The 18,724-nt window shown below is 32.7% G+C and overlaps 1 protein-coding gene across 1 annotated transcript; it reads right to left on the bottom strand.

Moving 5' to 3' along the window:
• Positions 1 to 2,408, bottom strand: LOC134713975 (uncharacterized). Its single transcript, XM_063575239.1, has 2 exons — positions 2,342 to 2,408; positions 1 to 1,614 (listed from the first exon to the last, which is right to left on the bottom strand). Exon 2 carries the CDS (start codon positions 1,523 to 1,525, stop codon positions 35 to 37), a length of 1,491 nt encoding a protein of 496 aa, XP_063431309.1. The 5' UTR covers positions 1,526 to 1,614; positions 2,342 to 2,408; the 3' UTR covers positions 1 to 34.
• Positions 2,409 to 18,724: the final 16,316 nt, after the last annotated feature.

Genomic DNA, 18,724 nt, shown 5'->3' with positions numbered 1-18,724 from the left:
AATAACATAAGTAAGTGAGTTAAATCGTTGTGTTTTAATACTTTCCACCTGGACATACTTGTCCTAAGAGAGTTTTCAACAAACTTTCTACAATTTTAGTAGGTATATATGTATATCCATCAGAAACTTCATTTCTCTTGTCCTTATTCTGCCATTGTAAATAATGTAAAGGTATATGTCTAGTAATGTTTTTAAAGAGATCGTGCTGCTTCTTTGAAAAGTTTTTGGGATTGCGAGGTAGCAGTTCAATAAGACCTCCCTTTGGAGGAAGGAATAGTTCCAACATTAAGCCAGCACCATGCATACCTATTATTATATCAGTTTCTGAAATCAACTTAAGTTGTTCTGTCATTGACATAGGTGCAAGATCGGCTGCTGTGAATCGGATATCAGGAAAAGATACGTTGGTGGCACTGAATAATTCATTTTCATTGATAATTTTACGCGTTAGTTTTCCTTTCGGGTTTCTCGGATGAGATAAATAGTCATGTCTCCAAATGAACAGTACGTTTATATTGTTACAGTTTGGTGCTGACCTCGGAGTTATTCCATATTTATTCATTACAAAGGACCTAAAGTGATCAATGTAAGAAACTTGCTTCAGATCAAACAAGTTCAAAGGAGAAAACTTTTCCAGCATTGGCCAAACCATATCTCTAAAAATAACTGGTTGCTTTAAATGTCGGACTCGAATTACTCGCCCGAAAAGTTTTTCCCAAAGCGGGTCTATATGTCCTTTTGGGTGTCCATCTGCAAATAATATGATGGAATCTTTTGGGTCCTTGTGAAAAAAAATATGTAAAAGAAACACGTTAAATATATCGTTCATCGAATGGTATACATTTGCATATTCATATCTTTGTATTGCAATAGTGAAATTGGAAATTACTTTGATTTCTGCTTGCCTTTTTAAAGAATATGGAAGACTGACCATGTTCAGCCAGGTTGGCAAATGCCCTCGCATATTCATATACCTGGCAAATGTGTACTTCAATCGATATCTACAGTCTATTTGAAAGAATCCCTTTTTAGGGTTTAGCATCTCACTGTATTCCCTCTGTCGTAAAACTTGAGAAACGTTCTCCCCACCATACGCCCCTCGACTTTTAGATGAGTCGATTGTAATATTCATCCACCGGACAAAGATGTTAGCAAATCCTTGAAATTTACCATTGCACTGTGTAGAGTTCCGTTTGGACCAATAGTTCAAAAATTGATCATGAATAGTGAAGTTTTCTTTGAAAAAGTAGAATGATTTATCTTCGTGAATTCTGTTGTTGTAGGTGTTTGAAATAATTTTATAAGATGGTGTTGCGCCAATCTTAACGATTCGTGTTACTCCAGGGTTTATTCCATTTGAAGTTGAGATTCGAGATTCCATTCTTGCTAAACCATTATTTGTATCTTTATTTGTAAGAGTTTCTGTGCGAGGAATATCAATTGTAGTTTCCACTAGATTTTCGTTCATAGACGGACGGATAGGAAAAGATTTGAATTCTTCCGAATTATTTCGAAGAGGTAACATACCGGTATTTTCTTCAATCCCTATTTCACCCCTTGAAACAGATTTTGAGGCAGACGATATTCCTCCTTTTACGTTATACTCAATTTTACCTATTAAAGGAATGTTAACTATAATCGTATCTTGTGTATACTTTGGCACGTGCTGTATTTCTTCGTTAAATTTCAAAATAAACACTGTGATGTAAAATAACCATAACAAAGAAAAAATGAAAAACCACGGTCTTATCAAGTTTTTGCAAGATCTTTTCCCAGACTTTATCTGTAAAATAAATGTATTTTGAATAGATTTTGAATATAGTATATGTATCAGTTTAACTGAAATTAAAAGTATTTGCAAAAAAAACAGCAACAAATGCATGGTACTATTTCATGAGTACTAAGTCAAGAGGTTTTAGTTGTTGTTGTAGAGTATCTTAAAGTGTATACTCAAAACCTCATTTAACTTCATGAGGATAAAACACATGCATGAATTTATTTTATATTATCATTTCATTCCAATCATTTGTAGTAAATTTTGTGATGAAGCGTTTTATTTCTTGATTGTTTGTGGGTTTTCAATGGGTTTTGTATCGCAGCACAAATAGTTTATTCGAAACAAAAACAAAACCATTTGATACGCAAAGCTAGTGTTCACAAAAAAGATATCATATTTGCTTAGCTACAATGTTTCTTTTTTCACTGAATGGATATTTTTTGGAAATACATGTGAACTAAATGGCTATTTGAATTAACATCTTTTTGTTTTCAATCTTGTACTTTAAATATACAAAAAGAAGAATAGAAATCAAAAATAACTTTTCATAAAGGTTCGACTTACTTTTTGAAAAATCCTCCTTTTTACAATCATGTTTTTGTGTGTAATATTTTCCAAGTTGTAAGATATGATTTTACCATGCATGTATGGTCAATTGGTGGTCAATTTAGCCAACAGCAATTTGTCGAAGATTTCCTGGTCTTATACAGAGTTACGAAAATTGAACTTAAGGTATACTATAGATATGCCTAGAGGTAGTTGTCATCGCTGAAGACTGAAGAATTAAAAAATAACAATACACATAGAAAATAGGAATATTTGTACTTTTTGCCATAAAGTATCACATATCGAATAATGGGACACTTGTAAGTTGTTGAATTCACAATTAATAAACTATTCATATTTTCAATCAATCAGCGTCTGAAAATAGCTACATAATTTAACAACCAACATTTTTGACTGATCAAGAAGTTCTTTAAAATTAACGATATTGGACAGAACTAGAACCAAAACTTCTGCCTCCCCTTTGAGTTGATTTCGGGGCATATTTGACTGGGTAAGTTTGAACAAACAAATAATTACTAGTAATATGAACTGGTAAGATCATATGTATGTCACAAGTTGGCTATCATTATAGATGTTGGTTATAGTTGACTGCAATATTTGGTCTGCTATTGCATAAGTGATAAGCCAATTTCTAGAATTAAAACAAGTACTCTCAATTTTTAGTTTTTTAGACACCTGTCTTTATTCAAATGAGGAGATTTGGTATTATTTCCAGCGAGACAACACGTTACACCGAAAAGCATTGTTCACAAATAATACCCTCACTATAATCTGATGAATAACTGGATACCATTGATAGGAAATGTATCACACACTGACACACAGTATAAATGCTCAGAACAGGAAGCTTGATTTCAAATTCCAGGGAACTTTTTTGTTCATGAGAAACAAATCGTAGATTGTTTTTAGTTATGGCCTTAAGCTGGGGTCACACATTCACGATTTTTACTACCGTTCTTGACAGGACCATTCCCGATTAAAATTTATTAAAAGTCTGATCAAGATCCTGTGAATCGTGGATGGAAATTCAAACTTAAATTAAAATTTGTAAAAAAAATAATTTGATCACGACAACAATCAGATAGTGTTCAGGAAGCACCGATATTCAACCGTTTCTAAGCGAATAAGTCCCGATAATCCCGTTCTGAATCCGCTTCTAATCCGATTTGTATTTTTCGCCAGGTAAAATTCGACCGAGTCTGTCACGACTGCGTCCCGACTCTACCGAATGTAATCCGACTGAGATCAGACAGTGACCAGACAGTGAACCGACGCTGACGGAAGTTATTTGTTCGAAAACTGTCGTCATGTTCGGGATGATCAGGTACTGTCGGAACGTAATCCTATCACGGTCCGCTCTATCGCATTGCAAACGGCTTTGTCTGGTCTCAGTCGTATTGTATTCTGTAGTTGTCGGGACTCTGACGTGGGTATCATTGACGAATTTCGTATTTATAACGGGACTGTTTCGGAACGGTTTCGGCAAAAAACGGTTCGCAATCGACAAGATCTGGATGCAATCTGGACTCAATCGGCAGAAAAACAGCTATGAAAAATTACTCCGGATCATTCCCGTTCCACAGGACACCGTCCAGAATACACAAGACATTGTTCGGAATTCGATCCGATACAGCAGAATCTGTCACGACATAGCCACGATTGTAATCCGATTAGACAAAATCGGCTGAGTTGCCCTGAATGTTACGGGACGCACCTAACTGTCGGGATGCTTTGCCGAACTATTCGGACCCTTCCCGATCCGTAGGAATCTGTTACGAACTAAAACGAATGCGTTCAGACAATGATAGGACATTCCAGATAATTGAGGATACCAATCCGACTTTTTCACTTTTCATATCGTATTGCTGTCTGATCTCAAACGGGAGCAATAATCGGCAATGTGTGAACCCCGCATTATAAGATTCAATAAATATTATGTAAACATTAACTTATTGAAAGACAAATCTACAAATGGATCAGAGAGTATAGCATGCTTACCTGAATCTTAAAACTAACGTCAAGAAGCTTTGACTTTAGCTCATGAGAAAAGATCGACATTTATGTCATGGAGCAGACGGGTGCATAGATAGAAGAACGTGTGAATACCCTCTTCCTTGGAAGCGAGTTTATAACTATTCATTATCAAAAGGGTGCGGTAAATGTTCGTTTTTTTCATTTGAATTATTCTACAGTGATTTTTTGGACTACGACCACATGCAATTCATCATCGTTAGAGCATGAAGCTTGTAGACTATACATATTTTCACTTTTTTATGTGATTAACTTGATATATCGAAATAACAGAGTTTTTTGAAAATGGTGAAATGATTGCGGTTTGTAGACTATAGTCGTGTCACCATTATTGGGTATTTATTTAGACGACAGTAATTCATATTAATAGAAGTTTTATTATGGAATAAATCCTCTATTAATTACCTCTTGATTACATTGAAGAAGAAAATGTTTTATTCTACTCTGATGATATCCAATAAGGAGTATTCACATTTGGACATCTTAAGTTGTTCGTGGTCAATTTCATTGTTCAGTTTTCATGCATTATCAAATAAATGGGTAGAATTAAACAGTCCAATTGTGACTTTTATTTGATAATTGTGTCGATTTTGTCAAATTAAACATCTTGCATGTCAAGTATACCCCCATGATCGCTTTATACCTCTGTTCTGGTGACATGGTCCAAACAAAGTATTGTCGGGGTCGGCAAGGAATAAAAGTGGAAACGCGACAAACAAATTCTTCAAAACTTCGACATAAATTTGAATTAATGTCGTTTTAGAATCATTAATCTTCATTAATGACAGATTAAAGATTTCTGGGAGAAACCGATAAAACAACACGTCTCAATTTGGGTATTTTGACATTATTTAAACTTAATAATCGTTTTTCATGATGGATATAAAATTTTCGCGTTGACAATAAGATCGTATCATTCCATCGTTAATTATAATAAATTTTACATTCTATTTCACATTCTTTATTCAACAAGAAACTGTACTCTTTATTTTATTAACTGTTAAATTTCATTTTCTGTTCATCTTTAATACGCATGCGTAAATGAATAAGTAAAGTATTATCAAGCTAGGTTGCTTAGCTAAAATGAATTTGCTGAAATGTGCCTCCTTATGACTCAGTTTACCAAAAATGTTTCTAATCGCAGGATAGTTTTATCTCCAAATATTCGTTCCATCACCAAAATATGTGTCAGAATTTCTTTATTAAAACTGTGTTAAGTTTCACAACTTCGAAATTCTGAGTTTAAAAAAAGATCCAATATGCAAAACATATATAGCATTTAACTGATTAGTTCAAAATTCAAAAAGTACATACTTTCTGCTTTAAAGTATTGAATTTGCAGATTGTGAATTTCATGTAAAACAGTATAAGAAGGTCCAGATAGATTAGTTGCGTTATTTCTAATTTTATGGAAATTTTCGAAAATTTGAAATGTATACTCTGAACTATTTATTTTTTTCTCATTTCATTGAATAAGCCTTGCTACTTTTCTATCTCTTATAAGTTTTAACGAATATAGCATTTCTGTAAGCGCTATTTAGGGGGTTATGCCTCCTCTTGTTCGTCAAACGTTCGGGCTGATGAGTACGCGATAACGGTTGTTCCTGAAACATGTGTCCTTCGTATGTATTGCAGGATTTGTTCTTTATTAATGGCTACATAGAACTGAAAATGCCTGGTAGTTAATAACAGACTTAGATCTAGTTTGTGCAAGATGTACAATTTTTTTGTTGTTTAAATGTTTGCATCACAACGCACTTAATTGCACACCCTTGATACAACTGATGAACCTCAGAAACAAGGGTAATAGACATAATAACATAAAAGTCATATATCACAAGACCTTGGATGAGAAGAGAACCCATAGTGTTTTTTTCCCTGTTGAACATAAGATAATCTTAGTGCGTTTGATAAGATAAATTAAAAAATGCAAAATTTAAAAAATAAATAAGTTTAAATCAAAATATGAAAACAACACTTTACAAAATTCATGCGGCGGTCCGAAGCGCTCTTGAAGTTGAAACATTTGAAAGCCTGGGGGATCAAACGAACAGAAAAAGTTGAAGAGACCATGGGAAAAATACCTAAAAATTATAGCCTAAGGGCAACTGCTCGTCGGTTTCATGGTTTTACATCTTTAGGTGCGAGGTTATGTTTGCGTTATCACATAATCTTTAAATTACATACTAATATTAATCTGTTTTTAAAGAAAATTATTAAAATGACTATTCCACTATATTTTAGTTATCAAACTACAATCAAATGCTCTAAAGTTTGAAACCAAACAATCTAGTTAATACAAAAAACATTTACACTGATAGTAGTGACAGTAGTACGATTAAATAGTTAAGGAGTTTCTGAATTAACGACTTTTGAGTTAATAACATCAATCCCGTTTTAAGAATTAGACAAAATAATTTACTCTCGAGTTAAACGAAAACACATCTATACTATTAAACGAGAAGACCTCATTTTTGGTGTCGCTTCTCTTCTTTCCACAATAAATTAATCAACACGCCTCTGTGTCCTATAGGTACAGTGCATAGTGCCATTTGTCATCCATCCATATGATTATTCAGATTGAGTTATTTTTGGAGAAAAACGAGAAAAAAGGCATCCGGATATTGTCCCGTCATTGGACGAAATTTTAAGTCAGATTAGACTTCCGGTTTGCGTTTTTTGTATACTTTGAACATGCATATACAAAGAATAAAGTGTGTTTTCAGAATTCTATCTGCTATCATTTTCAAGTTTACTATCCACGGCAATCACAGATTTTAATAAATAGAGAGGGTCTGTATACTATATCAATGACCACTATTCATCGATTAGAAAACTTCGAATTAAAAGTAAATACACTACATTTATATAGTAATAATTACATTTTATAGATGTAAGTTTCATTATAATATTATAATACGTTATTCTGATTGGCTTACTGCACATCACATGTTATTCCATAAACAATTGCATAAAGAAGCACTCAATTCTTAAATGAATCTATACTATTAAACGAGAAGACCTCATTCTTGGTGTCGCTTCTCTTCTTTCCACAATAAATTAATCAACACGCCTCTGTGTCCTATAGGTACAGTGCATAGTGCCATTTGTCATCCATCCATATGATTATTCAGATTGAGTTATTTTTGGAGAAAAACGAGAAAAAAGGCATCCGGATATTGTCCCGTCATTGGACGAAATTTTAAGTCAGATTAGACTTCCGGTTTGCGTTTTTCTGTATACTTTGAACATGCATATACAAAGAATAAAGTGTGTTTTCAGAATTCTATCTGCTATCATTTTCAAGTTTACTATCCACGGCAATCACAGAGTTTAATAGAGGGTCTGTATACTATATCAATGACCACTATGCATCGATTAGAAAACTTCGAATTGAAAGTAAATACACTACATTTATATAGTAATAATTACATTTTATAGATGTAAGTTTCATTATAATATTATAATACGTTATTCTGATTGGCTTACTGCACATCACATGTTATTCCGTAAACAATCGCATAAAGAAGCACTCAATTCTTAAATGAATGTTCATAATATACAGATAAGCGCTAAAAATGTTCATGTGAACTCTTGATACCTTTTCTGAAATTCTCCAGTCATTAAATCTTTTACAAAATTCATTGATTGCAAAAAAAAAAGAAGATGTGGTATGATTGCCATGTTGAGACAACTCTCCACAAGAGACTAATATGACACAGATATTTAAAACAACTATAGGTTACCGTACGACCTTCAACAACGAGCAAAGCCCATAACGCATACTCAGCTTCAAAAGGCCCCGAACTGACAATGTAAAACAATTCAAGCGGCCTTATTTATGTACAAAAAAAAATGAACGAAAAACAAATATGTAACACATAAACAAAAAAACAACCACTGAATTACAGGCTACTTACTTGAATGTTCATAACATACTAATTTAAGTATGTTCACATTGAAATTAATAGAAAACCAAAAAAATGGGAATATTGGAAATAAAGGAGGAGGGGTAAAAAAAACAACATTTTCCTGTCCCCAATAACCTATGACTTATGATAATTTTGCTGAAATTCTCCAGTCATTCAATATTTTACAAATTCTTCCAACATCACTTTTCATACTTTAAACTACGCTCTGAATGCCCGCGATTTCGCGGGTGTCTTCTAGTAACACTTTATTTATAAACAAAAGAAATCTTAGCTTTCTATTCTCTGGCAATATGACGACGGCGATGAAGATAACGGTAAGGCTGATTAAAAAAACGAATATTTTAACACTTAGGATTGCTTTAGACTACAAAATTACTTCCAATATTTCCCCTTTCCATATAAATCTGAATGAGACGACCAACTTATTGTAATTTTCATTTCCTACTTACACTTTATAATGAGGATTAGTGAAATGCATCAATTTTTTCATATCATGAGGAATAAATATCCATGTAATCATTTTACAGCGATTTTGAATAACCATTAAATAGCAAATATCAGTCCGTCCAGAAACAGAAGATTGTCTTAAAATTGATGGCTCAGGACATATGGTTATCTGTAACTAGAAAAGAATACTTAATCATCCAATCAGTACATAGAACACTGCTATTTTGTCAGAAAATGAATCGTCCTAATACCTATGATCACATATCGCTTATTTTTTGCGCCGTTTCATGGGCGACCAATTTGTATGGTATTATATTTGACGCGTTTGGGATAAAATTGAATAGCAGTTTTCGCCCGAATTTATCCCTTTTAATACTACGTCGGTAAATTGATGCGCATTTTAATTCACTACATATTAAGTTTTTATTGCTCTTTCGTCGGACTTAGCTGTTATCAGTGGCAATTAGCTTCTCTCGAAATGGGCAATCGTGATCAGCGAACGATTGATCCATCATTAAGTCAAATGGGTGCCTCATGAATCAAAAATGAATCTATATGTGCTTCTTAATCCCCAATCTAGCGCTTATAACTATTTCCGGCTTATCTATCGTACATCAGTATATTGCGGAGTTATTTTTCTGGGAGAAAATCGTCATTGATTAACTAATGAGGAATTTTATCTCTTTTATGTCCCCGTGATAATCAGACAAATTTACTTCGACTCTGTAAAACAAACATTTGTCCTCATTATGCAAATCAGAAGTAAAACCGTTTGAAAATAAAATAGAAACTTTCTGATTTTGTGGTGATATGATTCGTATAAAGACGTCTCCATTTTTGTTCTTATTTATAAAGGAATATTTTTTTAAGCGATATGTTGCTGTAAATGAATAGTTTACATTTATATCATGTACTTCAATTTGCATAAATCCAATAATGATATGTTCTGCAAAGAAGTTCAAAAGAAATGAACTGATGAAACTTCGTCTGTCTTTGAAAATCATGGTGGTTTTGGAGGGGGTATTTTGTCTTGCTGTATGCCTCCGGTTGAACCGTTAAAAGTACATGCTCAGAAATGAATTTTTCAGAAATTCTAAGATGAAATATAAAACAAAAAACAAAAAACAAAAAACACACAAGATTTAAAGATATCAAAGTTTAGTACCAAAGATTGAAAATAAGATCAATGTTTTAACCTTTCGATGAATTTGCTGCTAGACTTCGGGGTAAATCTCATGATAGGTATACGGGGATTTTAAGACACAACAGTTTGTTTGTTTTGTATTGGTAGTGTTGTGGTTTATTGTGGGAGCCAAATATGCTCCTCTTCTTGAACATTTATTTGCATATACAAACATTTATACAGGAGTTTAATTCTCAAGTAGAATGAATAGAAAGTAGAAAGTAGAATGATAATGAATAAACTTTACAAAATAAAGATAATTTTAGATTTTTCATATTTGTGTAGCAACATTAAACCAGCGCCTTCCATTATAAGGGATATTCCATATATTCCCGGTTGATACGATGGTCCAGGGCTTATTTCTTATCGTGATTTTCTTGATAGAGAATTGCTGCGTATGTAAGTAAACCTTGTGTTGAACGTTCTTATAATAAGCACTAACTCATCATCACTCATAATTCATAAATTACCATAATTCATAAATTACCATAATTCATAAATTACCAGCTACCCTTTAGTTTTTATATATGAATTGACATCGTTTGGTGCACATTTGGGAACTTATTTGAAAGGTGAACTTTCAAATGAATTGATTTAATTCAATATAATAATTGACCATTAATAATGTAAGATTCTCAATAGCATATTTATATATGATATGTAGATCATACCCCAAATCAATGTACAGTTATCAAACATAAATGGATTTTAATATAGGATGTCATTAAAAAGGAGGGTAATTTTTATATAAAATATCGCAAAATCATGACCCATATTTTTGGCACATCCCCGTTTACCCAATAATAGGAAGTTACCCCCCCCCCCCCCCACCCGTGGATAACACCCGGTTATTTTTCCGGGTGTATTCCTTTTTTTAACAACCCGTGTCAAACACGTTAAGAAAAAAAATAGATACATATAAAAAAGAAGATGTGGTATGATTGCCAATGAGACAACTATCCACAAAATACCAAAATGACACAAACATTAACAACTATAGGTCACCGTACGGCCTTCAACAATGAGCAAAGCCCATACCGCATAGTCAGCTATAAAAGACCCCGATAAGACAATGTAAAACAATTCAAACGAGAAAACTAACGGCCTTATTTATGTAAAAAAAAATAAACGAAATACAAATATGTAACACATAAACAAACGACATAGCCATTTTCTATCTTTTAGCTTTTATATTTTTGAATATTTCCACGTTCTGGTAAATTATATTTATTCATTGTTCTTTTGATAATTTAATATCTTTTCTTTTTATCTCTGCCTTAATATGCAGTCACAATATCATCAAATTTTGATTACCAAAGAAGAACACAAACAGTATAGACAAAGTAATAGTTCGAGAGAAATCAACAACTATAAATGAAATGAGATAACGTTGTATATTGATCAGCAGTTTGTTGTCACAGTTATTTTAGAATAATTGAGATCTCCAGTACCAACTTATAACGATAGTGTTACATTTTCCTGTCGTCGACACTAGTCATTAAAATGTAATGTCTTGTAAAGGGAGAAAGCCACACTCTCCGTGTGTAAAAATACCTTCGCTTTTAAGGGTCCAAAAGTGATGTTTTGGAAAGCAAATGTATATCTCTACCCAACTTTACGCTTTTTTTCTATTGGTAGTCCAAATGTCTCAACCTTTTTTTACACCCGAGCAAAATTTGAAGAACCTATCTTATTGATTTTGTAGAATAATAATTGTTCGTGTCCTGAACTTGCATAAAATGAATGCTACTAGACTGAAACAAGCAACAACCAAGCTATCACTGCAAATGGAGGTTTGCATAATGACAAAACATTTCCTTATACCACATAGTTGTCTTTTCAAAGTCAGGATTTTCGTCAATTGTTATCTTTTTGTTTTATTTACCGAATTTGACGTTTGTTTAAAAGTTATTAAATCATTACTTGTCTAGACTTAGGACGGATTACAGCTTGCCATTTGGTTGTCAATCATTAAAAGCTATATGTCGACCTCTGACTTCTTGTCTATGTTCGGTAAGCTTATGTTATATGGTTGCTGTGTAACTTACATTACGCTTCATCTTCTTTAATTCACATTTGAACATAAAATGACTAAGGACAAACACGTGAGCTAATTGTTTGCAAAATAAAATAAACTATTATTAGGCATAGAAAGAAAAGATTTTGTTTTACAGGTTATGTTATAGAATCCATCTTTCTAGTTCATAATATAGGAATTGCAAATTCAGACAGTTTTAAAACATTTAAAATTTAAAAGGCAAAATAAGGTGACAAGACCCCAACATTAAAAAAAAAACCAAAACACACCTACACAAAACACAACACAAGCAATAAATCAAAACAAAAGAAACAAAAGATAATACACTTTATACATAACCCAATACGAATAAAAAAAGTTCATTGTACTAGGCATTGTTACAATTTGGTTGAAACATATTGGAAAAAACATTACAGATTAAAGTATTCCATATACGTGTTGAATTCTAAATCCAAAGTCTATTATTTTTGTTCTTTTATAGCGACCTTCTTTTTAAAGTGGCAGTCTTCTGTCAAAATTTCCCCGGCCTTCATACTAGTCGACCAAACTGTTGAAACTACCTATTGCATGTACTGTTTGTTTTCTTGTTTTAATTTGCTTTACTTAAAAGTTTCAAGTGTATATGCTATGAAAGTTGTAAATAAATGGGAAAAAACCCAAATCCGGGTTACAAACTTAAACTGAGGGGGACACATCAAACATAAGAGTAGAACTACGACACACCAAAAAAACAACATAAAAAAGTAACACACACTAACAGAAACGAACTCTATAATGGTTTACTTGTTAAAAATTGTTATTTGGATGGAGAGTTGTCTCATTGGCACTCACACCACATCTTCCTATATCTATCTAATATTTCTTGACTTGGTACAGGACATTTTAATAAAAAAAAAATGGTGGTTTGAACCTGGTTTTGTGGCATTCCAAACCTCCCGCTTTAATGGCAATGTTAAATATAACATCAAAATGACAACACTACATGACAGGACTACAATACAAATAAATGGGAGAATAAACAGGACATAGAAACACACGAATAATAGCTAACAAAAGGTGCCAGGTTTAAAATTTAATACGCCAGACGCGCGTCTTGTCAACACACTTCTTGACGTACCAATGACGCTCTGATGAAAAATGTTCGAAAGCCAAAAGAAGTACAAAGTTGAAGAGCATTGAGGACCACCAGTTCCAAAAAGTTGTGCCCAATACGGCTAGGGTAATAATTCGTTATAACTATCCCAATGTTATTGAACAATTTCAAGGATATTTATGTTTATTCTCACATAACCTAGGCGTATGTTGACTCCGATCTCAAAGCGTCGAGATTCGGAAATTCCGAATAACTAACATATGGGGCTGAAGAAAGTAATAGCTATTTAGAAGGCACCGTTTAGCGACTTCTAATATTTATGTTTGGTTATTACATGGTATTGAACTTCCGTCTCGTTAGTGTTTTTATTTTTCTACAGCTGAATCAAATTTGGAGGACATATTTAATTTAGCACATTCAAACAATAAACTGTAATAGGTTTTTGTATTCATTTTGTATGGTGGTGTGCCATAAGGAACTCTTGTCTTTTAAAGTATAATATTTTATGTTTTGTTATTAGTACTTTCTCTCACTATTCCGTTTCAATTTTTATTCCATTTCAGTCTTATTCATTACTGTCAACAAATATTGAGTGTGTGTTTATTTCCTTATTTATTCTAACGAGTCTTTTGAAGAGAAAATAAATCTCCATAAACATCAAACTCTCTAGTGGGAGTGAACTCGTATCATTTTAAGTTAAAAGGATATATACTGTTCCTACATCATTGTACTACATTCAACCAGTCAAATTTATTAACATTTATTTCACAGACAATGTACACAGGCTTTTAAAAATAGATCTAATAGTGTTACTTCCAGTTTAATAATTCAATCAAGGCAATTAAATTGCAGTTTAATGATAAAGTAAGTTCAATGATTAAACACGAGACCACCATAATGAGCAGATGTTCAAATCGAGGCTTACGGCTCACGAGTTTTTCTTTGTTATACCTGTCAAGAATATAGCTGCAACATATTTCATTAACTTTAGTAGAAACTTCATACAGTTTGTGAGATTGTTCCAAATATTTAATTGCCTTTGATAAAAAAGATTTTCAAAGAAGAAGATAAAAATAAAAATGCATATTAAGAACGTAAAGTGTATTTGGAAAAATCTTACGAATAAATCTGTTTCATCTGTACTTGTAAATAATTGTCTCCTTATATAGGAGGAGGTAAAGGGTTATGGGGCCATATTTCGACACCAGAGTAGTCACGTGTGCTGATAGTTTATCAAACGTAAGTTGATTCCCTCCGTAAAATATCCAGTATGTCTTCGGAGAATACAAATATTGTCAAGAATCTAAATAACGCAAGGGTACCAGTCTAATCAAACTGGTGACGTATAAGTGTTAGACAAGATACAGTTACCAATCTAAGTTGATATGAACAGCCTTTTTACTGACCATACTGTACCGGATGTTATTTGCCTGTTTATCGTTTAATCGTCTGTCAATTGTAGTGCCTGTATTTAAAACAGGATAAGGAGATCGGTAGTATTTCCAATGAGATAACTATCTGCAAACTAAGTGCTCGTTCATTTCACCTCTAGTGATTATTTGATATGAAAACAAATACAAGTATATAATTCTTTATTTTAATTTGACACGATATTTTGAAGAACGTCTCAAAACTTTAATCTATCAATTCCTTCTCAGATCAGTTAGAGTCATTAAGCAACTCACAGTTTCTGCTTTTTTATGTATAAAAGTTTAGTGAAAGAGCATAGATTTTGGTCGATTCTTAAATTTTCTGATATACACAATGGACAATATACATGAATGTTTCACTATGATTTATGAAGTTAAAAAATTACATAAACTCTTATTTATTGTTGTAAGATGTCACAGGAAATATATCTATGAAATAAAGATATGCGGTATGATTTTCAACGGGACAATCAATCAACGGAGTTCTAATGAAGTGGATTTAAGCACGGATTTCTTCAACCTCAGGTCAACGTGCGACCCTGAACAATGAGCAAAACCCAGTTATAAATTTTGAAAAAATTGAAACGAGAAAAATGGCCTTTGTTTGACAAAATAATCAACGAAACACATAAATAACAGACAGAAACCATCGACAATCATTGAAATACTGGCTCCTGGTTTGAAACTGGAAAATATACAGCTCAACCACCTCCTAATGCAGTGACAGAAGGATAACAACACATCATAATAAAAAAAGTTACAGTGAAAGAAAGCTTGTTTATAGGTAATAATAATTAATAAATAGATATATTCTTCCAGGTTAAAAGTATCAATTAGTACATATCCAATAGATTTAGTAAGAAGACGTCATAAACAGTCGGATACAAGAATTGCCGTGTGCAATGCCAACATATAGGTTCATTTTGTATTTAATTCAGACAGGATGAAGGATCATAAAAAAAACCTCATCATAGACATAGATACCAGGAATACAATTTTGTTATATGTCAGACGCACTTTTCGTCTACAAAAGACTCATTAGTGACGCTCGAATAAAAAAAGTTAGAAGTTCGAAGATTCAAAAATTCTTAACAGTTTGCCAAATATGGCGAAGGTAATATATTCCTGAGGTGGAAAAGCCTTAGTATTTCAAAAATTCTAAGTTGTGTAAACAGTTAACTTATAATTATGACCATACCAATGGTAATTCATGTCAACACAAAAGTGCCGACCACTGAGGTAGTGATACACTCGGGTAATAAATACACCGAAAGCAGTAGCTTCGAACCAGTGGTTGTCAATAAACTCATTCTAGGATTGAAATTTTGTGTTTGCGCGTCTGCATTTCGTCTACAAAAGACTCAGCAGTGACGCTCGAATAGAAAAAGACTAAAAGGCCAAATAAAGTACGAAGTTGAAGAGCATTGAGGACCAAAATGTCCTCAAAGTTTTGTCATACAGTTAAGGTAAATAAAGGCAACAGTAGTATACCGCTGTTCGAAACTCATAAATCAATAGATAAAAAAAAATCTGGGTTACAATCTATTTCTAAGGTAGAAATGACTTGGTATTTCATAAAGTCAAAGTGATGTTAACAGTTAATTTATAATTATGACCATATCTATAACAATTCATGTCAACACAGAAGTGCCGACTTCTAGGCTGGTGATACACTCGGGGAGTAAAAAATTCACCAGCAGTGGAATTGAACGAGTGGTTGTAAATAAACACATCATAGATAGCAGGATTGAAGTTTTGTATTTGCACCAGACGTGCAATTCGTCTACAAAAGTCTCATCAGTGACACTCGAATAAAAAATAGTTAAAACAGGCAAAATGTAGTACGAAGTTGAAGAGAATTGAGGACCAAAATGTCTAAAAGTTTTGTTAAATACAGGTAAGTTAATACATTCCTAAGGTAGAAAAGCCTTAGCATTTCAAAAACTCAAAGTTATGTAAACAGTTAATCATAATTATGACAATATCAATGTTAATTCATGTCAACACAGAAGTATTGACTACTGGGCTGGTGATACCGTCGGAGAATAAAAAAGTTGTTATAATTGATAAAAAAAACCCAACATGTTGGTACCAAAAACACATTATTTAAAGTTTCTCATCCTAGACAGAAAACCCTAGCCTTATTATGCACAACTTTTTTGGAACGTTTGGTCCCCAATGCTCTTCAACTTTGTACTTGTTTTGGCTTTCAACCTTTTTTCATCTGAACGTCACTGGTTATATATAGTCTTGTGAGGACGAAACGTGCGTCTGGCGTATTAAATTTAAACCTGGCACCTTTTATTCGTGTGTTTCTCTGTCCTATATGTTCTATCATTTATTTGTATTGTAGTCCTGTCATGTTGTCATTTTAATGTTATATTAAACATTGCCATAAAAGCGGAAGGTTTGGCATGCCGCAAAACCAGGTTTAACCCACCATTTTTTTAAAAATGTCATGTACGAAGTCAGGAAAATGGCCATTGTTATATTAGACGTCGTTTCTTTGTGTGTTACATTTTAATGTTGTGTTTCTGTTGTGTCGTAGTTCTTCTCATATATTTGATGTGTTTCCCTCAGTTTTGGTTTGTAACCCGGATTTGTTTTTTACTCAATCGATTTTTTGAATTTCTAACAGCGGTATACTATTGTTGCCTTTATCTATTACAGTGTTTAATTTATATCTTTTAAGGATAAGTTTATTCGATGAATTATTTGCTTAAATAGTTTGTACAGATTTTATATAAAAAAAAGTACCGTGCGAGGGCTGTTTAACCATTCAAAGTTGCTTAAAACGTCCATCATCATATACAAAGTTTCCATGAAGTTCATTTTTAGAAATTTTGCATCTAAGGATCTTTGAAAGAATTTAGTAAAATTGTGAAATGATTTATGGCAACAAAATGTCTGACTTTATGATTTAACAGTTTCCATCATTGAGATATAAAACCTCAATACAGACTCAAGCATAGCATTTTCAAAGTTGAGAAGTGAAAATACCATAAGAAGGGATCGAAGGAACATCACAGTCCAAGAAAAGAAAATTGCCATTTTACTAACTTGGCATATGCCATTTTAAGACGCGTGTATCGTCTACATAAGACTCATCAGTGACACTCAGGTAAAAATAGCATAGAAATCCAAACAAAAATAAAAGCATTAATGGCCAAAACTTCACAAAATAGTGCCAAATACGACGAAGGTTATCTACCTTGGATAAGAAAATTCTTAGTATTTAGAATAATTGATACCTTTGCAAACAGTTAATTTATAAAAAAATGACTATATAATTGATATACATGTAATCACCGAAGTGCAAAGATTTATTTTTAAGTAAATTCCGTATGCAAACTTGAGCAGTTTATCTTTTAATTGTCATATTTGGCGTCTCAGATGAAGTAAGATTTAGGACAAACAAACATGATGATTTGATTATTCAACTTGTGAATGTCGCCATCCGTAGGTTGCTTAATGTTTACATTTCCATCACCATAATTGACTTAATATACACATTTGTTTTCCTTGACCACATGGAGTTGATGCCTCAGAAAAAGACAGAATTATATTCAGGCTAGTATCGTAATGGCATTACAAAACAATATTTTCGTAGCAAGAAATAAACGAAGATTATTACTATTACACACAGCGAGTGTCTTTGACAACTGAAAAGTGAAATAGGCCCCAAAACAAAAAGAAAATCCAAGGAAAATTCAAAAATAGAATGTCCCTTATCAAATGGCAAAATCAAAAGCTAAAGCACACCAAACGTAGGATAAACAAAGAAACTGTCATATTCCTGCACCAGCGTAGTAAAATTAATATCTGTATATAAGTCGCGTACAATGTATTATAATGCGTCGGCGAAACTATATGTCACGATAGGAAATGCTCAACCAATCATAATATAAAAAATTATATTATTTTTTTTAAATCACTACATCAATCAGTTACATCAATATAGATATCTTAAACCGATGTATAAATATATTGGACGGTCACCTCGAAAATTAACAGCTTACTAGATTAGATGTATAAATATATTGGACGGTCACCTCGAAAATTAACAGCTTACTAGATTAGATTTATTGTTTAATTTTGTTTGTCTGTTTTGAATACTGAAAGCAGTATATTAAAATATCAAAGACATGTAGTGGGTTTTTTGTATTCACTTTTTTATTGAGTTCTTGAGCTTCGCACACAGTAAGATGATTATATAGCGTTCGAAT

The sequence above is a fragment of the Mytilus trossulus genome, chromosome 4 (genome assembly GCF_036588685.1).
Source record: "Mytilus trossulus isolate FHL-02 chromosome 4, PNRI_Mtr1.1.1.hap1, whole genome shotgun sequence".
NCBI classification, from domain to species: domain Eukaryota; kingdom Metazoa; phylum Mollusca; class Bivalvia; order Mytilida; family Mytilidae; genus Mytilus; species Mytilus trossulus.
The sequence above is the reverse complement of the archived record's forward strand: the minus strand, read 5'-3'. Positions and strand labels throughout refer to the sequence as shown.